Source organism: Nicotiana attenuata, unplaced genomic scaffold, assembly GCF_001879085.1.
Source record: "Nicotiana attenuata strain UT unplaced genomic scaffold, NIATTr2, whole genome shotgun sequence".
Taxonomy (NCBI): Eukaryota; Viridiplantae; Streptophyta; class Magnoliopsida; order Solanales; family Solanaceae; genus Nicotiana; species Nicotiana attenuata.
Window position 1 is genome coordinate 37,329 of NW_017671153.1, and position 25,563 is coordinate 62,891.

At 36.7% G+C, this 25,563-nt stretch overlaps 2 protein-coding genes across 2 annotated transcripts; one reads left to right on the forward strand and one right to left on the reverse strand.

The window, feature by feature from the left end:
• The first annotated feature begins 261 nt into the window (after positions 1 to 261).
• Positions 262 to 5,425, forward strand: LOC109206291 (transmembrane protein 87B-like). The gene is made up of 5 exons (XM_019369102.1): positions 262 to 606; positions 1,482 to 2,415; positions 2,861 to 2,956; positions 4,242 to 4,378; positions 4,781 to 5,425. The coding sequence occupies exons 1-5, from the start codon at positions 380 to 382 to the stop codon at positions 4,977 to 4,979; spliced, it is 1,593 nt and encodes a 530-aa protein (XP_019224647.1). The 5' UTR covers positions 262 to 379; the 3' UTR covers positions 4,980 to 5,425.
• A 15,570-nt stretch (positions 5,426 to 20,995) lies between these two features.
• On the reverse strand, positions 20,996 to 22,113 carry LOC109206288. The gene is made up of 3 exons (XM_019369100.1): positions 21,613 to 22,113; positions 21,213 to 21,570; positions 20,996 to 21,132 (listed from the first exon to the last, which is right to left on the reverse strand). Exons 1-3 carry the CDS (start codon positions 22,111 to 22,113, stop codon positions 20,996 to 20,998), a joined length of 996 nt encoding a protein of 331 aa, XP_019224645.1.
• Between the last annotated feature and the right edge of the window lie 3,450 nt (positions 22,114 to 25,563).

Genomic DNA, 25,563 nt, shown 5'->3' on the forward strand with positions numbered 1-25,563 from the left:
AAGTGAAGTTTCATAGCAGCACCAACAGCAGCAGAAGAAAGAAGAAGAAGAAGAAGAAGAAGAAGAAGAAGAAGAAGAAGAAGGAGAATGAGGAGGAGAAAGGGGGCTGAAGTTGTTTAAAAAGTGAGTACAAGTTAAAACTTTTTAAAAAAATGGTTATAGGTTAAATGGATTTTTACGAATAAAATTCTTTATTTGATTCAGAAGAATTAAACTCAAAGGAACGACGTCGTTATGGATGATTAAATGACTCTAGTAAGTTCGACGTCAGCTCTATGTTAGATTCTGTTTGGTTTCTCTGCTTCTACTGAACTGTACTGCCACCAGACACAAACCACCTTTGCTCCACCGCTCACGGCGAAAGACGGCGAAACAATCAATGAAACACGGCACTTCCGAGTTATGGATAATCTTTCTAATTCTACTCTTCTATACATTCAACTTAATCAGTAACGTATCAGCTTCAATTCACGAGTACAAAAACGAGCAATTTATTCCAAAGTCCAATGCTTTCTTCTTCCATGGTGGAACTGAGGGTCTCTATGCGTCCAAATCATCATCAAATGCTTCTCCGGATAAACCACTTGAAGGAAAATCCTTCATCAGGTACCTCACACGCTCTTTCTCTTACACACGCGCCCCTCACGGAAGTATACTGCGAGTTTTCCTTTTTACATTTATCTTTATTATACTACTCTATTTTAATGCACATAAATAATTCATGTTATCGAACCCAGCTAGTTCTAAACTGAAGCTTAGTGAACTATTGATTGATCATTATTTTTCTAATTAATACTCCCTCCGCCCTAATTTATATGACACCGTTTGACAGGTCATAGAGTTTAAAAAAGAAAGATTTTTAAAACTTGTAGTCTAAAATAAGTCATTCATATTTGTGTGATTATAGATCATTTCATTAAGGGTCATTTTAATTTTAAAGTTTAATTTTTTCTAAATATGAAAATGTGTCATTTTCTTTAGGACAAACTAAAAAGGAAAGCGTGCTACATGAAATGGGACAGAGGGAGTAATATTTACCATTATATGAGTGGCTGCATGCATTATGTTTAGCATATTAAAGATTAAATGGTGCAATTTTTTGATCATTATGATGCTAATATGGCTGATCTCAACTGTTTGGAACGGAGGTATAGTTGTTGTTATTGTTGTTGTAAACTTCCCTATCATCTTCAAAGAAATGCTGCTAATTGGAAAATATCTTCTTTTTCCTGTTTAAGGTTACTTCACTTCTCTCGAGAAACACATTTCGCGGAGCCTGTGACTCTATCGTGTTTAAAATACTCATTAAGAAGTTTTATGGTTTCTTTAATAGCTTCTTTGATAAATTTCTTGTTCCCTAGCTGGGTTACAATATTAATATAAGATGTTCATATGCTAGCATATTCTTTCTGCTCCTTTTATTTTCAATTTTCTACTATGGACCTTGAGATTCCTACCTTACATTGATCTTACCTTTGCAGATTTGAAGATATTGTTTTTTTGAGGACAAAGAAGTCTGCTGATGCAACAAATGAGATGCAGAGTCGAACTGGTTTGGTTGAAACTATCATTCTTGAGGTCAGAGACAGAGAAAAGATTGGAGATGCTTTTGCAAAGTCCAATGCACTGTGTTGTACTCCAAAACTTGCTCAAGAGAAGTTCTGCACGGTAGGAGAGGTTATGATTCAGCACAACCAAGACAACCCACTGTCGCCACTACGTATTCAGACATTTTTTGAAGGAAAGAATCAAGATGCCAATATGCTTCCCACAACAGTTGAAATAAACATTACGGGGATGTACTATCTTTATTTCATGTTTTGTGACCCAGCACTTAAGGGAACGATAATCAGAGGAAGAACTGTTTGGAAAAATCCAGATGGATACTTACCAGGGAGAATGGTACCGTTGATGACTTTCTACGGACTTGCTTCTTTAGCCTATCTTGTACTTGGTCTATTCTGGTTCCTGAAGTTTGTCCAGTTTTGGAAGGATGTTATACAGCTACATTATCAGATTACTGCTGTTATTGCCCTTGGCATGTCTGAAATGGCTCTCTGGTATTTTGAATATGCAAATCTTAATGCCACAGGAAGCAGACCTATGGTAATTACGATATGGGCAGTTACAATGACTGCTGTAAAGAAGACATTGTCTCGTGCGCTTCTTTTAGTCGTTTCAATGGGTTATGGTGTTGTTCGGCCCACGCTTGGTGGTTTAACCTCAAAAGTGTATCTTATATGTCTAATGTATTTTATTGCCACTGAGGCTCTTGAACTTGTGGAGCATTTGGGCAGCATCAATGACTTCTCAAGGAAAACCAAGATATATCTGGTGCTGCCTGTTGTTTTCTTGGATGCGTCTGTTATTTTGTGGATATTCTCGTCATTATCCAAGACATTGGAAAAATTACAGGTAGATTTTGGAGTAAAATGATGGATTCCATTGCTTGTATGATCTTAACAAACTGTTGAAATGTGAGTGTTGGCGCAATTCTGTCATTGCATTTGGATTTAGCAGTTTGGATGGGATTATGATAGTTGTTAACTGTGAAGTTTTCACCCAGATAATCTTCAAATGACTTGGTCATCATTTAGGCTTTGAACCCTTTCGCGTGCCAAGTCTTCTTTCTTGTTTTATTATGTTATTATATATTCTCTCCATATTTTAACAAAAAAGTAATTCTACATTTATATGTGTGTTTGTGTTCATTCTTTCCATATTTGTTGATTTTGTGAAAGTGTTAATATATGAACGTACAAATTTACATCTGGGTGTACAAATAAGGATTTAGCTTACAAGAAGTGCAAAAGAGATTATTTCATTCAGTTATTGATTATTTTGTCACTCTTAACTGCAGATGCGGAAAAGCATGGCAAAACTTGATCTTTATAGAAAGTTTACCAATTCCCTTGCAATTTTTGTGCTGCTTTCCATTGCTTGGGTTGGCTATGAGGTAATTATATTTCAATTTCTGAATCACTGAAAGAGCTTTCTTACAGTTTGTTCTATTTGCTGTGGTCTGATTTGTTCCCTCTTTCCGGCATGCCCCAAAGTAAAAAACTGGTCTGCCAATACATGAAATGCGGCCTATCTATGAGATCCCTCTCCTAATTAGTGGTGGTAAGTTCCATGATACCCATAAGAGTAGCATCTTTTGGTAAATATGAAGGTAAAGGTACGTGGCAGTTGGAACTTAGAACTTGTTGAAGATGTGGGTATGGTAAGAAAACCTAAGTTGCGCGGACTCTTCGTTTTTGGTGGCGCACCCGTCTCGACACGGGACGGGAGCGGGTGCATGAGCGGGATACGTCCCGGATTCGGTCAACTAACTTCTAATACTTTGACCTGAGCCCATCGACAAATTTGTGGTGAAATTGAGATTTTGATTTCTCAAAATTAAAAATAAAACAGATTTAAGACATGGGAAATGACATACCTTCAACATTGCAGTACTTTTGTCTCATATTTGCTGCTTTGTGTTTCAAAAAAACCAAGAATTCAAGGGTTCGTGTTCTGAGTTCGGACTTCTGGTAGACAGTAGCAGCAAAATAGATGGAGAGTTGGTGGAAGGCCGTGAATGGCTTTCTTTTTCTCTTTATAGCTCTATTTTTTATAATTTTGAATTTTTTTAGCCGAATCCCCACACCCGTATCCGTACCTAGATCCGCACCCCCGAATCTTAAAATTTAGATTTTGCCGAATCCGACACTCGGATTCGTGCCCGTATCAGATACCCGCACCCGAGTCCGAGCAACTTAGAAGAAAACAGGACTTATATAGCAAGAAGGGCAGGTGAGGAACTGAGGATATTATATGAAGCACATCCTGTTTGTACTTTGTGATGATAGTTTACAGTGATAACATATAAATGTCGTTTTACTTATCTTGGCTTCTCTACCAATCTCTCTCTCTCTATCTATATCTATCTCTCTCGTTGTCCTTAGGTATCTTTGGTAATTTAAATATTTGGATACTGTGAGAATTGAGATTCAGTTGATGAAGTTTGGGAAGAATACACTAAAGTGGTAATTGAATTTGTAGGGTGGGTGAGAGTAATTGTGGGTAGAGCGTGACAACCCAAATACCTTTTGCCCCCTGTCATTTTTCATCCCTACGCTTGACAAGATGAGGAAGAGATGTCAGATAGTTACCTGTGGTCATGTTATTTAATGGTTTTTTACATGACATGCATGCAACAATATTGCTTATTTCGTCTCACTCATCTAATTCTGGTTCAGCTGTACTTCAATGCAAGCGACCCGTTAAGTGAGCTATGGCGAATTTCCTGGATTATTCCAGCTTTCTGGAGTTTGCTTGCCTTTTCATTGTTGGTAGTAATATGTATTCTCTGGGCTCCTTCAAGTAATCCAACCAGGTAGATGTTTTAACTTGAGCCTTTCTTTCTTTCAATTAGCCATTCTATGAAAATATTTGACAAAATCGTTGATATTTATTGTTAACACTAGTCAACCTAGTTTTATGTTATTATCAATTGTAACCTTGACATGGGCTATTCAAGTTTCATGATTGTTGATGGGTATATGAACAAAAAAAATGTATAAGAAGAGTAACTATCTCGGTCACAAATCTTCCAATTGTATATTATAGCTATCTATTTTGTGTTCGAGAATCATTTATAACGAATAGATTTATGGAGTTTCTCCAGTAATGAGATTCTGTTGCTGTTTGCTTGTGTAGCTGGAATAGCAGACCCTTAGAGGGGCATCTACGTAACTAGGAATTATCTGCTAAAATTGTTTTTTGCCTGGTGTCTTAGATATGCATATGCTGGGGAAACTGAAGATGATTACGATGAGGAAGCTATCTCTCTCACGACCGGAGTGAGGGTAATGACCGGAGTGAGGGTAATTAGTGACTCAGGGACCACTCTTGAAAGGAAAGAAAAGAAAGGATCTGCTTTAACGGAGCTTGTAAGTGACCAAAGAGAAGATGCTGAGGAGGATAAGCGCGAGTAGTGTCTTCCTCAGCCCCTCAGGAACAGCAATTGGTTTGTATTTTCAACATCAATTCTCTTACATCACTTGTATGCCATGTACAAAAGTAACGATAGGGGGATGTCAAACTTGTCATGAGTCGTGAAAGATGCAGTTAAACTTGTACATAGTGAAATCTACATTAGGCTGAATATATTCGGCTGCCACGGACTCTTATTTCTTTTCCCTCTCCAAGCTTTTAGCCTCTCAGAGTTTCGTGTTGTACTCAACTTCGTATTCACCAATACCACCACAAGCTCTCGCATTCAGCTGCGGTGGCCTACGAAACGAAGTAGGCAGAGATGATTGAGTTAAAGCAATTGTATATGTATATATGCCTAGAGCTGAATAAACGAACCCGGGTGCCCTGTAGTCGCTGTTATCGAATAAACCCATTTCAGCAATTTCTAGTAATGTCAATTGCATCACATGTTTTTGCCTTGAGAAAATGTTCTTGCCTTGCTTCTGCTAGTTTTGTATTTTTGTGTCAAAACTTTTTGTGGTAGGCTTTTAGTTGTATGAGGAAGTTTAAAATGCCGAGTGTGATGATCTTTTGAATCTTTTGGGTTAAAATGCGGTTGTATTATGCATCTTTTTGAGCTTCTAGTAAGGAGTAGAGATGAATCTGCGTTAAATCCGAGTGTTAAAAACATTAACAGCTTGTTTGGATGGTTGTTACCTATTGTATCGTATCGTATTGTTACTTCAAATACAATGTTTGTTTTGATTGTTACTTAAATTTTAATGTATCGTATCGTTAAATCCGTCGTTACGTAACGATGAAATGTGCCACTTTATCTAACGATCGATTTGGTGTGGTCGCGTCGTTTTCTTGTGTTTTTCTCTCAATTTCACCCTTCATTATTATTAAATAATTTTATTTTATCATTTACCCTACCTTTTTATATACCGTATCATAATTTTTCTTTATAATATTGCAAGTTTATTCATCATATCACAGGTGCGTGATACCATGAAACGACGCCAAAACGACACAATCCATCCAAACATAGTATTCATCAAACGATACAGTACAATACAATACAATACGATACGATACATTATGAAACGATACGTAACAACCATCCAAACAAGTTGTAAGGGGTCGTTTGGTTCGAAATAAGTTATACATGGATTACTAATGCAGGGATTAATATTTGGATTAGTAATGCATGGATTATTAATATATTTGGGTTTTTTTTTCAGCGAACAAACCTTGCATTAATCAAAACCAACAGTCAATGGTACAAAACCAGCTGAAGCCTCGGTGACAATCCAAACAGGAAAGTTGTCAAACCAAGAGACTTCACTAAGTAGAGCTGAAGAAAATTTGGCTAACTTATGACTACAAGTATTAAACCGTCTACTTAAATATTTAAAAGATACATCACTAAGATGTTGCCGAAGTGTCCAAAATATCTTCGCAAAGAGTGTTAACCTCCCATGAAGGGCCTCTGCTTTCATTAAGCATTTGAACCATTGTTAAGGAATCAGATAAGATATATATATTCTTCCAGACATACTTCACCGCCAATTGAATTGCTGTTCGTATTGCCCACGCTTCAGCTATTATGGCTTTTCCAACAAACGGAATTGGACTACCATAGGCATAAAGCACGTCACCATTAGCCTGTAAGGCTACCATTCCAATACTCGCTTTGCGAGTCTTTGGATCCAGACCTGCATCCACATAAAGCAACACTTTTTCTGAAGAAAGAGTTAGTATCGGTGGATTAGTAGAAGCATCGCACATAGTGTTAACATGTTCCTTTGCAACTGTAAATTCATTAAACTCAAATAATGCTTTAGATAAGATCTCATTTTGATTCCAGATCACCGAATTAAAAATATATTCATTCCTAGCTTTCCAAATCATCCAAAAGATAGATACTGCGAGTTGCAATAAGGTATTAGTTTCCGGAAATCTTTTAGTGTCTAACACTAATTTATACCACCATGTAGCAAAATCAGAGATCAGATTCAAATTTGGCCACCGAATCGGACTCAGTTTCCAGACATGAATTGATCTAGGACATTTAAAGAACATGTGCTCTAACGTTTCAGGTTCCATCCCACAAATAGGACAGATGTCATCCATAGAGTGTATTCTTTTTTTAATATTATTTTTAACAGGCAATGTATTTAAAACACACTTTCTTAAGAAATGTTTGAGCTTGTTTTTAATATTTAAAGACCATAAATGGTTCCAAAAGGATTTCGGGAATACATGAGAACTAGTTTCCGCACGATTAGCCAAACTTCTATCATTTGTGAGTAGTAATTTCGCCAAATAATACCCAGACTTCACTTCGTATTTACGTGAATTAGTAAAATGCCAAATCAGTCGATCATTTCCCCTTACGGAAGAAAGTGGAATAGTTAAAATAGATTCGACATCATCTTCACTAAATAACGTATTCAAAATCTGCAGATTCCATGTGTTAGTACTTTCATCAATCAGGTTAGAGACTTTCATATTTGTCGCAGTACCACTCATCATACTTAAAGGGTAAAAGGAGCTATCTCGTGGCAGCCATAGATCTCTCCAAACTCTTACAGATTTACCATTTGAAACATTCCATCTAACACCTCTACTTAATAGATCTCGCCCCCATAAAATACTTTTCCATACCCAAGATGTATATCTATTGGTCGGTGCCTGTAAGAAAGATTCTTTAGGAAAATATTTACCTTTAAGCACTTGAGAAACTAATAAATCTAGTTCAGTCAGGATTCGCCATGCTAGTTTGGCTAAAAGAGCCATATTAAAAGCCTTGAGATCCCGAAAGCCTAACCCCCCTTTAAATTTTGGTTCACATAGTTTTTCCCACTTTTCAAAATGCATCTTTCTTTTATCATCATTCGTACCCCACCAAAAGTTTGAAAATAAGCTAGTGATTTCCTTACATAACCCATCAGGTATTTGGAAACAAGACATAGCATATGAGGGAATAGCAGCTAAAACAGACTTTAATAAAACTTCCTTCCCTGCTTGACTTAAAAACTTTCATTTCCACACCTTTATTTTAGATAAAATTCTATCCTTTATAAAAGCCAACATTTCTTTTTTAGATCGTCCCACAATAGCAGACAATCCTAAATACATTACCCTTTCACACATTTGTATATTATTCAAAGAAGAGCATACTATAACTTTTTCCTCCTCCATAGTATTCTTACTAAAAAAGATTGCAGATTTCTCAAAATTAATAATTTGTCCGGAGCAGCTGGCATATATGTCCAAAATTTTATTAATCGTAGCAACACTATTCATATCAGCTCTACAGAATATAAATGAGTCGTCTGCAAAAAATAAATGGGAAACAGAAGGACTACTTCTCCCTAATTTGAACCCTTTTAACTTTCCTTGTTGTTCAGCCGAGTGTAGTAGAGCAGATAATCCTTCAGCACATATTAGGAATAAGTAAGGTGATAGAGGATCACCCTGCCTTAATCCTCTAGATGGCTTTATGCAACCCTTAACCTCTCCATTAAGGTTAAAAGAAAAAGAAGCAGTCATAACACAATCATAACCCATTTTACAAAAATTTGGTGAAAACCCACTTGTAACATCATTTGCTGGATATAATGCCACTCCACACGATCATATGCTTTAGACATATCTAACTTTAAAGCCATTAACTTATCCTTGCCTTTTCGTTTGTTTTTCAGCACCCCCATAAATTCATGTGCTAACACAACATTATCCACAAGTTGTCTTTTTTCAACAAAAGCAGCTTGATTCATAGAGATAAGTAAAGGCGTCAACGGTTTCATACGTTTCACCAGAATTTTTGTAATGATCTTATATAACGTAGAGCATAAGCTAATAGGCCTAAAGTGATTTACGGTAGTAGGTATTTTTATTTTTGGTACTAACGTTATCAAAGTTTGATTCCAAACGGGTAAAAGTTGACCTGTCTCAAAAAAACACCTTACGGCCAAACAGACATCATGAGAAATTAAAGGCCAAAATTGCTGGAAAAATAGTGGAGTCATTCCATCCACACCAGGGGACTTATTAGGATGCATAGAGAAAATAGCTTCTTTTATTTCCTCATTAGTTACTTTACTAATCAGGCCCAAATTCATGTTTTCATCAATAGAAGTTGGAATAGACTGAAGAACATGAGATAAGGAGGAAGGATTAGAAGTGGTAAAGAGTTCCCTATAGAATTTCTCAATTTCCTCTACCATACCGTTTTTGTCACAAATCCACTCTCCTGATCCATTTTCAATTCCTTTAATTAGATTCCTCCTTCTTCTCTGAAGAGTAGACATATGAAAAAAAGAAGTATTTTTATCTCCTTCATTTAACCATTGAACTCTAGACTTTTGCTTCCAATAAATTTCTTCCTCCTTATAGGCTTTACCTAACTCATTTTTCAGCTTTGATATGACAGTTAGATCAGGTCCTTTTGGATTAATTTGTGCAAACTTAAGAAGATTTTTCAGTTGCTTAATCTTTATCATAGAGTTTGTTGCGCTCTTCTTTCTCCATAAGGTTAAAGAATTTTGACATTTTCTTATCTTTGAACACACTTTAGATTGATAATCCCCAGAAGGATTAGTTACCCAAGATTGTTTAATTAATTTATGGGCTTCAGAATTTCCAACCCATCTTTTATCAAAATAAAATCTTTTTTTTTTCAGCGATCATTTAGTCCGTTTGTGGAACAAAGAATTAATTCGTGATCTGAAGCATCATTTTGAAGATGAAGCACCGTAGCCTGATCATACTTTAATTTCCAATCAGGAGATACCAAAACTCTATCTAACCGTTCTTGAATAAGTCCCTCATTGATTTTGTAAGAAGACCAAGTCCAAGGTTTCCCTCTATAACCCAGGTCTACCGCTCCTAACATATAAATAAAGTTATTAAAATCCTTAAAACTCCAAGGAGCCCGCGTAAGTCCCCCAGATTTTTCAGAATTATCAATAATATCATTAAAATCCCCTAGCAACATCCAATGGTTTCCCCAAGATACTGATCTAGTAATAAGTTCAGCCCATTGTTTCTTTCTAGTTTCTGTATCTGTGCTAGCATATACGAAAATACAACAAAAACTAATCTTCTTTTCATTATCATAAATGGAGAACTCAATAAAATAGGATGAAGAGTAAATGTTACTTATCTGAATGTCTTCATGCCAGAGTAAGGCAAGTCCACCGGAGAGTCCAACAGGGTCCACGATATAGGAATTTTGCATCCCAACTTTTTGTCGTAGCCACTGAAGTCGTGATTGTTGGTTCTTCGTCTCACATAGAAGAACACAAGCCGGGGAGTGGAGATATATTTGCTCCTTCAAACAGGGAACTGTCAAGGATCCCCCCAACCCTCGACAATTCCACGCCAAAAACTTCATTTCAGCAAGGGAGACCATTCCAGGCTGGCCTCCCGCACCACCTCTTTCTTTTGACGTTTTGCAATAATTATTGGTGTAACTATCTCCTTATCTTTTCGTTTCACCCCCATTATCCCAAATTCTTCCCTAATCAGAATATCAATTAGCATATTAGGCTCTTCTAAAGTGACTGCTGCATTCCCAGAAACGACATCACTCACCCTTACTCCATTGTGTGCATCATCAATAGCTTTGTCTTGGTTCTGTAACATCGTCATCTCAATACTATCCTGCTTTTTTTCTTCTTGCCCAAACTCATGTATACAAACATCTGCAACTAACCCTTTACCTGGTATAATCGCAGCTTCATGACTATTTCCTGCAATATCTTTATTTTGTGAATCCGCAAGGGGTAGACTATTATTAGAGAGTGGGATTGTTTTTCCTCCAGAGAATGTACCCAGCGCACTGCCTCTTTGGCATTCAAATTATCATCGCCCTTTGCTTGCAAATCCAGAACTTCCTTCCCCTGTAATCCATTGTCCTCCACCTGGACATTCTCTTTCTCGACACCATCCTGCATATCCATCGAGTCTCCTTCGTCTTCCAGATGTTGCAAATTTTCCTTAGTTCCTGTAGTTCTTTTCTCCTGAACTAATTTATAGTTACGATATCCCTCTCTATTATTATTAAAATCTTGACGCTTTTGACTTGCCAAGAAGGATGCATTTTCTTTGCTCGTAGCCATGTCCCGAACTGGTCGCTTCAAAGATTTCCGGATCGTACATCTTGTTCCCTCTGAATACAAGTTTTATCATTATGTCCTAGCACACCACAATAGTAACAAACATAAGGTAGATTTTCATATCTCAATTCCACCCATATAGTTTCAGAGCCTAGCTTGATCCATTTCCCTCTAAGCAGTGGCTTAGTAATATTAATCTTGACTTTAAGCCTCATATACTGACCTTCTTTACTCCCATTTTCAGGAATGAGAATATCGAGGATACAGCCTAACACATGTCCTGTTTTTCGACCAACATCCTTAGACATCCAGTGTAATGGAATGTTCCAAACTTGAACCCACATATTACTCTCGTTAAAAATTGGAGAGTCACTCTCCAATCCTGGTTCCCAAGGATAAATATTGAGAAGATATCTATCATATAACCATGGAGTACCAAGTTTAACTTTATCTAAACTTGTCTTCTCTTTAAAGATGAACTGGAAAAAATTCCATGTGATTTCTTTAACTTGTAATCCTCTAGGGTTACCCCAAGCCAGAGTCATAGCACTCCTAATTCCATGAAAATTCACCTTTTTGTCAGAGATTACCTTACTAAGAAGACTTATTTCACATTCCTTCATGCTTGCCTGAATATCTGGAAACTCTATTGCTACAGCCTCCTTTTCTTCCTCCGTTAAAATAAATTTATGAAGGCGTTGTGTAATTTCTTCTGCCATCTTTGCACTGTAAATTCCCGATGCTTATGATGATATGAACTTTGTGATTTTGCTTCCCTTTTTTCCATATCTACCAGCCAGTCTCTCTCTGTTGTTCTTTCTTTGTTATAGCCTACTACCAGTTCTAGATGCCAAAATCAACGGGCCCATGAGCTTGCTTACAAGGAAAGCAGAGTCTCGACATAGAAGCCTCGCCGGATCTCCGACGGAGTTTGGTTGCGCAACTATTTTTGCTGCTCTTTAGGACTGTTTCACAGGAGATTTTGGACTATTTTGGGGTTAAACATCAGCTCTTTATAAAGAAGAAAACTGTAGAAAAAAGGTGGCTGAGGACCCCCCAGGAAGTTCCCAGGAAATTTCTTGTCCTAATTTGTCCCAGTCTGCTGCACAGTAAAGCAAGAAGTTGTACGAAAAAGGAAAAAGATAGAGAGAGAGAGAGGAAATTTAATGAGAGAACTGAGTGTGCCAAAATTGGGGAACATAGAGGATGAAAGTAGCAATTTTGATAGGGTTATTTGTTGAAATCTGTTTGGGAGTATGATTAGGCTGTGAAATTGAAGTAATTTTTTGTAGATTTGATCAATTAGGGCAAGGACTAAAACCCCACAGAGGGGAAAAAGCTCTCAGTTGTAGAGAGAAAGAAAACCCTCACGAAGTTGTGGATCTTTCCCAACCACTCCTATACATATGAAAATTAACTTTCTTCAATCTCAACCAAGAAAAGTGTGGGTGGGCGCAGGTGGCCATGTGAGTACATGAACAAATGGAGCCTGCAGCCGTCAATATGGCACATTATGTCCTGTCTCGACCTCATAGATGATGGATTCAGAATTTTAAAGTAATATAAATCATAATAATTGAGTTTAAATAAATATTTTTAAATAGTTAGTAAGTTATATATATATATATATATATATATATATATATATATATATATATATATATATATATATATATATATATATATAATTTGAGCAAAAACTAGTGATTCACTTGTCTGCTCCTGGGTGGACATGTAAAAAGAGCAGCCCGGCAGAGGCAGAGGCAGAGCCAGGATTTGAAGCTTATGGGTTCGGGATTATATTTCTTTTAAGTTACTGGGATCTAAAATAATAATTTGTACATATTCCATAAATTTCACGAGACAAATACAAAGTTTGCACAAAAGCTACTGGGTTCGGCCGAACCCGTAAGCAGAGGGCTAGCTCTGCCCTTGCAGTCCGGTGTATTAAACTCCTGCTATGTACGAGTTCCGGGAAAAAGCCGGACCATAATGATCTATTATATACCGTTTATCCTGCATTTCCGATATATCTGAAATGCTCCCTTTTGTCTTGTCCCCTTCGTGCATGCAAATTTTCCCAGCATTTTTGCCACAATATAAGGGAGTTGTTCTTTCCATCTCGTTTTCATTATATTGGCATCTTATGCCAAACGTTTTTCCTGGAAATTTAAGTTTTATGCTCTAATAATGTACAATGTATTTATATAATAAAATTAGGTTATATAATGAATTTAAATAGATTTAAATGATTAAGATTTATAATAAATCTCAAACTTCATCTATTTTTGTTGAGATTAAGATATATGAATATACATTCGAATATTAAGATCTTAATTCACTATATATAACTATCATAATTATCAATTACCACCTCTCCCGCATACCACTATCAACTACTACCACCCGCAGCACCATCTTCAGTCATAATTAATTACCACCGCCGCCAATTGCCAACCACCATATCAGTCACCACTATCATTTGCTATTACTATCACCAGTTACAATTATAAGCTGTCACCACCAACTATCATTATCAACCACACCAACCATTATTGTCATCTACCAGTACTAGGTACTATCACAACCAGCACCCTTAGTCGACACCTACAACTATCAGTATTATCCATCCCCACCATCAACCGCTATATAACTTTTTAAAAATGTGCTATTGGAATAATATTACACTTTTTTATTTGAATTTTATATTTATTAATTTTAAAATAAATACAAGTTTTATACATTCAGAAATTGAGAAAAACAAGCAGAGTTAATAATTTAATATTCATATCTTAAATATAACATTTTAATATTGAGATGTTTTTATCTTAATAAAAAACGGAAGGGGCTTTAAGGTCCATTGTTACTCAGTATTTGTCATTTTGAAATTGATTCGATAGCATCTTATTTGAAATGATTTATTTGAACTCTATCAGCTTATATGCGTTTGATTTCTTGAAACAAGAACAACTTCGAAACTTCAAAATTACTGGTAGGCTTACTGTAAGGAATAATAGTTTTTTGGTAATTTTGAGCTGAGATAAAAATGAAAATTATCATTTGAATGAGTCAATAAACACTTACTTACCTAAATTGATATTATATAGTTAGATCTTTTTATAATAGTAGCCCTTCACTATAATGGTCAAATTCTTTTTAGAATTAATTTTTCATGTCACTGTATGTTATAATATATATTTTTCATAACAGTGCTTCATTATATATATATATAAAAAAAAGAATTACAAGAAAATACACATGACTTCACACCATAACAAAAAATGGCCCATGTTTTTAAGTTTTACCCGACCTAACCCATTTTGTATATATTTTGAAAATATTAGTTCTTGCAAATTCAAAATTTGTGTTCTTACAACCATTGCTTCTAAAAGGTATGGAGTTAAATCTGTGTTCTCACAACCATTGCTTTCACTTTCTCTTCTTCTCACATATTTTACATATGCTTCAAGGGGCCGTCCGCCATTACTGCTTCTCCCCCTATGTCACCTGATTGCAATGTAAAAAAAATGAAGAGTTGAAGTCCAACATTGAAGGCCATTCAAAGCTTTGCTTTCGAAAGTAGAATTTTTTGAGTTTGTTAGTTGTTTGGATTGGGTGTTGTCCAATTGATTGAAAATATCAAAAGGAGTTCAAAATTTAAATTTGAAGTGATTTGGAGTAGATTTGAGCAAGATTTGAGTTAAATTTCAGAAAAGACGCAAGGAAGAAGACGAAGTCAGTTTTTTGTATAATTATGTATAATCTTGTATAATAGTGTATATGAGTGTATAAACACATCTTATACACTATTATACACTTTTATGCACCTTTATACAAACGTCTGTAGACGAACTTCTTCCACGATTTTCAGTTGCAATTCTTGATCAAAACCAGTCCACATCTCCATTAAATGACTTTAAATTATATATACAACCTCCTTATACTATTCCTAACAAGTCTAAATAACACTCACTCCAAATTTTTCACAAAATCAAATTCGGAATTTAAATCCATATATTTAAGCTTGTTAAAAATCTAATTTTCACTATCCAAATGGATTTGGTTTGTTGAACTAATATTTGAGTCACAGTTACTGATTCAAAAATTAGCTTAAAAGCTTGAGCAATCTTTTTTAAAAATTAAATAGTAATTTTGAGAACATATTGGAGTTGGATGGGGCATTTGCATCTATACCCGCTTTTTTTGTCACGTTTTAACTTGAGCCCGCTTTGCAAAAATAATTGCAAGCGTACCCGCTTTTTCCCATAACTTCAGCATACGGGGCTGAAGTAGTAAAGGCAATCACGCATAACTTCAGCATTCTAGTAGCCGGGCCTGAAGTTCAGCTCTAGAGCTGAAGATTTTGTTTTGTAACTGGCGAACTTCAGCTCTAGAGCTGAAATTTTTGTTTTTATAACTGGCGAAAGTTTTTGTTTTGTAACTGGCGAACTTCAGCTCTAGAGCTGAAGTTTTTGTTTGTATCTGGCGAACTTCAGCTCTAGAGCTGAAGTTTTTGTTTCTGTAACTGACGAACTTCAGCTCTGTTTTGTAACTGGCGAACTTCAGCTCTAAAGCTGAAATTTTTGTTTTTGTAACTGGCGAACTTCAGCTCTAGAGCTGAAGTTTTTGTTTGTAACTGGCGAACTCCACCCGTTTTCTCTTCAATTTCTCAACAACAAGAATTACTATAAAGTAACAGAATTACATTTATCAATTTCAGTTATTCTAGTCACTGGCCTTAGGATTTATATCAGTAAAGTTTGACGACCAATCGATGCAGTTGAAAAAAAAGCTGTTGTTTCTATTTGGATAATATGATTCATCTGAATACATTCCAGTTTAAATGTGTGACTTTTGAAATATGTAACAGATTGGCTTGAGCAATTTTCTTACTCCAGTGACTAACTACTGGTGGAAAAGTTTTCCTGCAAATTTGACAAAACAAGCATACTATGAGCAGCTTGTACAATCATAATTATAGCGATTCTGTTGAGAATGAGTTCTTCTTCTTTAAGCCATTGCTTGAGAATGGTGGTAGTATTAGAGAATTAATCATAGTGCCTTTCAGTTGTTAATAGAAGAAGAAAAAAACAAAGGAGGAGAAGGAGGAGGAGAAAGGGGCTGAAGTTGTTTAAAAACTGAGTACAGGTTAAAACTTTAAAAAAAATTGGGTATAGGTTAAATGGGGGCGACCAAATAGGGCGCCCCGTATAATTTTTACGAGTTGGATATTGAATCTTAGCCTATTATTCTTTGTGTTAGTTGGTTGTAAATTGATATATGGGCTATAAAATTGAAAAATAGGGAACCTAGTTGTTCTTATGTGAAATTTTTCATAAAAAGAATTATTATAGAGAGATCCGACTATAGTTTGATTGCGTTAAATTCTCACCTTCTCTAGTCTCCTCCTCTATTGTCACGTTCTCAAGAAACTAGACACCAAAAAAGGAAAAAAGAAAAGGTGAGGGACACTAGTGGAGAAACCAGGCTAGATAGCAACACCTGAGAATTTGTTAGTTATTTTATTTGTCACTTTCCGAGAGTCAGTCCAAAGAATAAAGTTACAAATTATTAACAAGACTACAATTATTTAGGAAAAAAGTTGTGGACTAAGTGAGACCTCAAATATCCGACAAAAGATATCATTGAAGGTTCTTGAGTATGATATTGTTTAATAGGGAGCGCTTTATAACTAATAAAATATTCGGAATTTGAAATTTGAGTATGATATTGTTTTTAATAGGGAACGCTTTATAATTAATAACTGAATAAGAGGATATTGAACATACGATGAAATCAAAACTAAAGATATTCGACAATAGTTCAGTCTGATGTGTTGTTTTAATCATAGAAGACGAAGTAGACTGCTTTACAGCCTCAATCATTAAAAGGTTATTGGACGATTATTATCGTGGCTGTACTGTATATTTGAAAGAAAGAGTAGAAGAATTGCAGAAATTTTCTGTATATTTCAATGAATATAAGGATTGTACAGACTACTACTTATATACAACAAAGAATGGAATCTAAGGCATAACTACCTGTACACTTGTCTATCATTCTATTGGCTACTCTATAACAAACCCACATGCTATTTACAAGAATAAATAATGTGTGCAGAAATATAAAAACTAATCTTATTTTCAGCTTCTTCTAGTGAGCCCAAACGAATTAATTCATTGAGCCCAATAAATATGAGCCCAAAATTAATACAGAAGCCCAATATCTTTATAAGGTCTGGTCAAGACATTTGTTACCGTTGATTTCTTCCACGTGTCTTGATATCAGCTACTCAAAACCTTCACAAAGATGTTCAGACATCAAATGTATCGAACATCCCAGACCAGACTTTACCTTCTGTCCAAATGAGCTCTTCTTCTTCTTCTTCTTTATTCCTCTTCTCTATCTTTGAGCAAAACTCCATGAATCCGAGAATTAGAATGGGGTTTCATCTTCCCAATATCCCCCGCTCAAGTTGGAGGGTAACCTTGTGACCCCCAACTTGCTCAAAATCTCTGAGTGAGAAACCCCTGAAAGTGGTTTTGTGAAAAGATCCGCTAGTTGGTCTTTAGAAGGANCTCCTACCTATAGTTTGTTTTGTGTCGTTCAGTAGGAACGGACGGGGTTTACGGACGATGTGAATGGCTGCTTTTCTATCAGAATGAAGAGGTATGGGAAGATTTACTGGTGTAGACAGATCCTCAAGAAGTCGAACAAGCCAAGTAAGTTCTGCAGTCACTCTGCGCATAGATCTGTATTCTGCCTCTGCAGATGACAAAGAAATTGATATTTGCTTCTTTGATTTCCAAGAAATTGGTGCTCCTCCTAGTGTGATGAAAAACCCACTTACAGACCTTCTGGAATCCTTGCAGGAAGCCCAATCAGCATCACAAAAAGCAAGCAAAGAAAAAGATGGTGCTGCTGAGAGAAGGATTCCTTGTCCCGGATCTGAGCTCAAGTATTTCAACACTCGCAATGCTGCAGTGAAGTTAGAGAGACATGGTTTCTGCATGTACTGGCTTAGAGTGAGAACTGCAAAGGAAATATCCGGGCGAGTGTTAGTCAGATAGTTTAATTTCCCAACTAGATGTCGATACACTGTGGGATTTTGCAAAGGTCTTCCATCGTCAGCCCGAAGTTTGGAAGAAGGATCAAGAGGAGAGGTAACTCAAGCCAAGTGAGAAACTTCAAACTCATTCAGCATGTCCAAGGTAAATTTCCTTTGACTCACAATGAATCCTTCTTTTTCTCTCAGAATTTCCATCCCTAAAAAATAATGTATGTTTCCCAGATTTTTGACTTTGAATTCAGTGTTTAGAAAATCCTTGATGTGTTTGATCTCTTCCGAATCATCTCCAACTAGTAGAATGTCATCTACATAGACAGCTAGTATAGAAATCAGACTTCCTGTTCGTTTAAAAAATAGAGAGTAATCATTTAATGATGAAGAATACCCCTTAAAACTCAAAGCCCCTGCAAGCCTGGCGTACCATTGCCTGGATGCTTGCTTCAATCCATACAATGACTTCCTTAGTAAACAAACATGCTTAGGACTAGGAGGTGTTAAACCTGAAGGAAACTTCATGTATACCTCCTCCTGAAGATCACCATGCAAAAATGCATTGTTGACATCCAATTGAGACACATTTCAATCTCTTTTGGCTGCAATAGTGAGCAAATATCTTATGGTGGTCATTTTTACCACTGGTGAAAATGTCTCTCCATAATCTATCCCCTCTCTTTGGACATCCCCCCTGACCACCAGCCTTGCCTTTAATCTTTCAACTCTTCCATCTGATAGATGCTTCACCTTATACACCCACTTACAAGGTAGAGCTCTTTTCCCTTTGGGTAGTTCAACTACATCCCATGTGTGGTTGTCTTCTAGAGCTTTAATCTCTGAATCCATAGCTGCTATCCAACCTGGATGCTGACAAGCTTGTCCAAAACTGTTAGGCTCTGTGAGTGTAGAGATTGACTGCATGACATGTTGATTGTTGGGAGATAGAGAGGAAAAACAGTACTCCCTAGGTTTAGATGGTTGAGTGAAACAAGCAGCTCCTACACCTGTGAACATGATATTACTGCACACATAATCTTTTAGGTAGGTTGGTTGATTGGAAACCCTTCCTGACCTTCTCACTGGTGTAGGTTGTTTAGTTTCAGGGACAGGTGATCTAGTATGTGATGTATCTGGGATAAGTAGAAAGGAAATTGGACTAGGAGATAAGTAAGGATGTTGAGGTGTAGATGAAGAACTTGGTGATGGTGAAGAAAAATTATCAGAAAGTTCAGGTTCTAAAGAAATAGGTGAGAGATGATCCTGTGGTGGAGATGAGTAGGTGTATTCTGTACTGAAGGTTGAGCTTGGGAATATAGGTTTATGTGAAGGTCTGTTCTTAGCAAAAGGAAAATGTGTATCATGAAACTTGATATCCCTTGACACAAATACTCTTTCTGTGGAAAATTCTAGTAGCTTATATCCTTTTTGATGAAGGGAATAGCTAAGCAAAACACAGGCTGTTGCTCTTTCATCAATCTTTCCTCTTCCTTGTGCTAATGTTGAAGCATAACAAAGACATCCAAAATTCCTTAAATAATCATACTTAGGCTTCTTCTGAAACAAGACCTCATATGGTGTTTTGCCTTTAAGAACACTAGAAGGCATCCTATTAATAAGATGCGTAGTTAGGATAGACTCTCCCCAATATGACATATGTAACTTTGATTGAAACATCAGACCTCTTGCAGTCTCTAAGAGATGTCTATGTTTCCTTTCAACAACTCCATTTTGTTGGGGAGTTGCTACACAAGACAATTGATGTAGAATTCCTTAAGAAGCTAGGAAAGCTGCCTCTTGTGTACCTTTTCCCAGTTCCAGTGCATTGTCAGACCTTATCACTTTGACTTTCTCATTGAATTGTCTCTCAACCATAGATAGAAAAGATTTAAGCATAGGAAAAGCATTACTTTTAGCACTTAATAAAAATGTCCATGTGCCCCTACTATAGTCATCTACTACAGTGAGGAAGTATCTGAAACCATTGTAAGTATTTGACTTATAAGGTCCCCTTGTGTCAATATGTATAAGTTCAAATCTATGTTTGGAACTTATTTTACTGACAGGAAAAGGGTTTCTGGTTTGCCTAGCCTTAGGACACACATCACAAACAAACTCAGAATTAGATTTACAATGAAGGAAATCTAAATGTTTCATTGCTGAAAGTGGGAGGTGTCCCAATCTTACATGCCAAAGCTTAACATCTGAAACAACATTAACTTGGACTGGACTAGAAAAAGAAACAGACTCTGAAATGGAATTTCTTCCTTTTGGAATTGAAAGTACATCACTACTGAACAGACCCTTAGACTTAAGACTACATTGGTTCCAATAAGTAGAGCCCTTCTCTAACTTCACCAAAAGCTTGAGGACTCTTCATTGAAAGGCCCTGCAACACACACTCAACAGATGTGAAAAGCACATCATATTTGAATTGAACACAAAACCTATGAACTGATAACAAATTATACTTGAATTCTGGAACATGCAATACATTGTTCAGAATATGACCAGGCAGAATAGAAATGCTCCCTATGTGAGTAACAATCACCTTGAAAGAGTTAGGTAAACTGATGTTCAAAGGTACAGGGAGTGGAGACAGAAACAAGAAAGAATTAGGATCAAAACACATGTGCTCTGAGGCACCTGAATCAATGATCCAGGTGTCTGATTCTAAACTAGTGAAAACTGATCCTGAGTATTTTAGAATAGTACCTGCTACTGCATTAGCATTGATTCCTGTATTTCCTGCCTGTGCCATCTTTGCTTGCTTATACATGTGCATCATTTCTGCAACCTGTTCTATGCTGAGTTGCTGACCAAAATTATTCCCATTAAGTTCAGTGCCTTATCCTGCTGGACTTTCATGCTCTTCATTTGCCACCACTGCATTTCCCTTAATCTGATTCTGATATCCTTTGTGATTTGTGAACTCAAAATCATCAGGAAAACCAATGCATCTGTAGCAATCTTCCTGTGTATGTCCTGTTTTTCCACAATAAGTACAAGACACATTTGGATTGTACTTCTTCTTTGCTTTGAACCTCTCCTGAGGCTTAACAAACCTCTGTCCAGAGTTGTTAAATTTGGGTCCCATGGCTGCTCCCCTTTGTGTCTGGTTTCTGACCTTCTGATGGTTTTCCCTTGTCCTGTAATCATGAAAGCTGCAAAATCAGCTAGAAGTTGTGCATTAGGCTCTTTGTTCTCTCCTGCTGCCATGAATGATACTGATTGTGAGTTAAAATGTGTATTTGCATAGACTTCCCTTTGATTTTCATCTTGTAAGAGGAGTGAATAAGCAACATCCACGCTAGGCAAAGGATTCATCATGAGGATGTTTCCTCTTGCTTGTGCATAGATGTCATTTAATCCCATTAGAAATTGGATCAACCTCTGATCCTCCAGTGACTTAGTTAATTTTGCCTTTCATTCACAAACACAAACACAAGAGCAGCATATGATAACATTCAAAGCATCCAATTCATCCCACAAACGCTTGAGCTTAGTGAAATATCCTGCAATATCACTATTTCCCTGTACTAATCCTGATAGTTCTTTTTGCAGATGATAGAGCTTAGCTCCATTTGATCTCCCAAATCTCTGCTCAAGGCTGTCCCAAAGCTCTTTTGCAGTTTTGGAATAAATCACACTATCTGCAATATCCTTTGAAAGAGCATTAAGGATCCAGGAGATGACCATATCATTCACACAACTCCATTGTTCAAGTTCTGGAGATTTCAGGTCTGGAGATTTGCAAGCTCCATTGATGAAACCAAGCTTCTTCTTGGCTGACAAGGACAAGAGAATGGATCTTCTCCATCCTGGGTATCCTCTTCCATCAAATACAGTATTGACTAGAGTCATACCCGGGGAATCAGAATTATTGAGGTGATAGGGGTGATTAACATCATAGGTCACTGCCTTTGCAGCATTGCTGGTTTCTGCAGTGATGGTTGTGTCACCCATTTTGCTCTAGTGAAAAGCTGATGTAATAGATAGATTAATTGATTGGATTGTTGGATCGAGCTAGCTGCTCTGATACCATGAAAGAAAGAGTAGAAGAATTGCAGAAATTTTCTGTATATTTCAATGAATATAAGGACTGTACAGACTACTACTTATATACAACAAAGAATGGAATCTAAGGCATAACTACCTGTACATTTGTCTATCATTCTATTGGCTACTCTATAACAAACCCACATGCTATTTACAAGAATAAATAATGTGTGCAAAATATAAAAACTAATCTTATCTTTAGCTTCTTCTAGTGAACCCAAACGAATTAATTCATTGAGCCCAAGATTAATACAAAAGCCCAATATCTTTATAAGGTCTGGTCAAGACATTTGTTACCGTTGATTTCCTCCACGTGTCTTGATCTCAGCTACTCAAAACCTTCACAAAGATGTTCAGACATCAAATGCATCGAACATCCCAGACCAGACTTTATCTTCTGTCCAAATGAGCTCTTCTTCTTCTTCTTTATTCCTCTTCTCTATCTTTGAGCAAAACTCCATGAATCCTAGAATTAGAATGGGGTTTCGTCTTCCCAATAATATTAATTAAAAAAGACTTCACACATTAAATGTTCGTTCCAACAAAAAAAGGAATCACTTAATTTATGTGGCATTGTTTAGAGAATTAGGCTCAATGATAGAAGAATAAAGAAGCAAACTATCTCCTTGTTTTCATTATTTTATTATAAATCTCCTTTATAATTCTACTTTTTCACACTTAATTAAGATTTCTTGCTACAACTTTAAATTAATTTTTCAACAATCTAGGCATACATCTTTCCTTCTTGACATTATATTTCACATGGTTTGAAGTAGATAGGAATCTTTGGTTTAGAATAAGAGACGTTTTTTTATATGTATGATCATATCATTTAAAAATTTAAGGCTCTATTAGATTTGTTAATGGAACAGTGATTCGACCTTCAGCTGAGCTTATAGGTGTTAATCGGGCTGGCTGTTCCGGGCTGGACACGGAAAAAAATAGCCCATCCGGTTATTGTTTCGGGCTGGTTAGTGGTTGGGGTTCCGGGCTGTTAGTGGGCTGGGATTTTTTGGGTTTTGGTGGGCCCGTCTGGGTTCGGGCGTAACGGGTCCGGACCGGGCAGGGCTACTTTTTTTTTTTTTAAAAGTATATTTTGTTTTTTTTATTCAATGTTATTGATACTTAAGTGTTTGCAAACTTTTAACGCTTAGAATTAAACTTTAAACTTTGAAGTTTGAAGTTTTAAATTTGAAATTTGAATTTCAAAATTTAAAAATTGAAATTTGAAAGTAAGTGGTTACAAAAAATTATTTAATAAGACCAATAGGAAATATGTAAGGATCAAACTCCGAAGGCTTTCATTTTATATTTTCATTGAATAATAAATAATACCTCAAATTAATTTGCAAGTTCTATTTTGATTTTTTTATTTTTGAACTTGCAAATTAAAAGTTTACAACAATTATAAAAAATAAGAAAGAGTACATCACATGCTTTGCATCATTTTTGTAAGTTCATCCATGTCAAAATGTGTCACGATCCGGATTTCCTACCCTCGGGAGTCGTGATGGCGCCTACCCGTGGAAGCTAGGCAACCCGAATATTATTAAATTGATACCCTTTTTATTAAGCATGTTCAACAATTCAAAGTAATGAGTGATTAAACAACGGAATAAATTAAATAACCAGAAATGCGGAAGACGAAAACTTAATAGTTCAACCAAACACTGCTACATAATCTGAAATACAATACTACCCAGAATTTGGTGTCACAAGTCACGAACTATCTAAGAATACTACAAATAAGGTCTGAATAGAAATACACAAATCTGTCTCTAAATAAGTAAAAACAGAAAGAGAAATGATAGGAGGAGACGTCAAGGCCCGCGGACATCTGCAGGACTGCCTCGGGTCACCTGAATGGACAGAAGACAGCACCCTCACTGCGGTCCAAATGCTCCGGGATCAGTATCTGCACACAGTGCAGAGTGCAGTATCAGCACAACCGACCCCATGTGCTGGTAAGTGCCTAGCCTAACCTCGGCGAAGTAGTGACGAGGCTAGGACCGGACTACCAAAATAAACCTGTGCAGTTAAATCATATACAACAAAAAATAAAAGCAGATAATTACAACTAAAGTTGGGCGGGGGAAACATGCTGCGGGGAGTAGCAGATAACAACAGAATACCAATAGAGAAATGTAAGGAACGCCATAAATCAATTACCGGGAAAAGATAAAGAAATAAGAAACAAGTACACATGTAATACCGTTGCAGGCGTGCAACCCGCTCCTATTTCATATAGTACCGTTGCAGGCGTGCAACCCGCTCCTATTTCATATAGTACCGTTGCAGGCGTGCAACCCGCTCCCATTTCATATATTACCATTGCAGGCGTGCCACCCGCTCCCATTTCATATGTTACCGTTGCAGGCGTGCAACCCGCTCCCATTTCATATGTTACCGTTGCAGGCGTGCAACCCGCTCCCATTTCATATATCAACACCAATCATAAAAGAATCCCAACAAGGAAACAATAATACAACAACAACATCCCGGCAAGGGAATATTACTATAACAACAACATCCCGGCAAGGGAACAATAATATAACATCAACAACCCGTCAAGGGATTAATAATATAACACCAACATCCCGGCAAGGGAACAATAATATGATAACAACATCCCGACAAGGGAACAATAATGATAATCCTCATATGAAGCGCGAATAAACTACAACAGAGTCATAACAATTACAATACAAGACTCACGGGCATGCTTGACACCGACGTATAGATACTCGTCACCATGCCTATACGTCGTACTCCACAGCTAACACATAGCAAATAAGACACAACTCCTAATCCCTCAAGCTAAGGTTAGACCAAACACTTACCTCAAACTTCCACGGCCAACTCAAACCTCAAACACCGCTTTTCCTTTAGAATTCGCCTCCGAATTACTTGTATCTAGTCATAATTAATTTAACAACATCAATAAATGCTAAAGAATTCATACCCAACGGTTAATTATAGGTTTTCTATCATTTTCCCCAAAAAGCCAAAAATTAACCCCGAACCCGCTTGGTCGAAACTTGAGGTTCGGACGAAAACCCGATCACTCATTCACCCACGAGCCCGAATATGTAATTAGTTTCGGAATCCGACCCCAAAACGAGGTCTAAATTCCAATTATTCAAAAAGCCCTAACTCTACCCAAACCCTCAATTTTTACCATGAAAATTCTTAGTTTTTGCTTTAAAAGTGATGGAAAACAGTAAGGAATTGAAAGAACAAAGTTTAGAATTGATTACCTATGACTTGGGGATGATAATTGTTGAAGAAAATCGCCCTTAGGGCTGTAAACCTCGAAAATATGGTGAAGAAGAAGGTCTGCCCGTTTTTAATCTGTTT

What these genes read in the sequence shown, in the direction of transcription:
- LOC109206288 (XM_019369100.1), bottom strand. Translation starts at nt 22,113, where the DNA reads ATGGGTGACACAACCATCACTGCAGAAACCAGCAATGCTGCAAAGGCA. An exon ending in ATGAATTGGATGCTTTGAAT is followed by an intron (nt 21,571 to 21,612) that starts GTTATCATATGC and finishes TGTGAATGAAAG; the next exon opens with GCAAAATTAACTAAGTCACT. An exon ending in TTTAACAACTCTGGACAGAG is followed by an intron (nt 21,133 to 21,212) that starts GTTTGTTAAGCC and finishes GTGGAAAAACAG; the next exon opens with GACATACACAGGAAGATTGC.
- LOC109206291 (XM_019369102.1), top strand. Translation starts at nt 380, where the DNA reads ATGAAACACGGCACTTCCGAGTTATGGATAATCTTTCTAATTCTACTC. An exon ending in AGACATTGGAAAAATTACAG is followed by an intron (nt 2,416 to 2,860) that starts GTAGATTTTGGA and finishes TCTTAACTGCAG; the next exon opens with ATGCGGAAAAGCATGGCAAA. An exon ending in TTGCTTGGGTTGGCTATGAG is followed by an intron (nt 2,957 to 4,241) that starts GTAATTATATTT and finishes ATTCTGGTTCAG; the next exon opens with CTGTACTTCAATGCAAGCGA.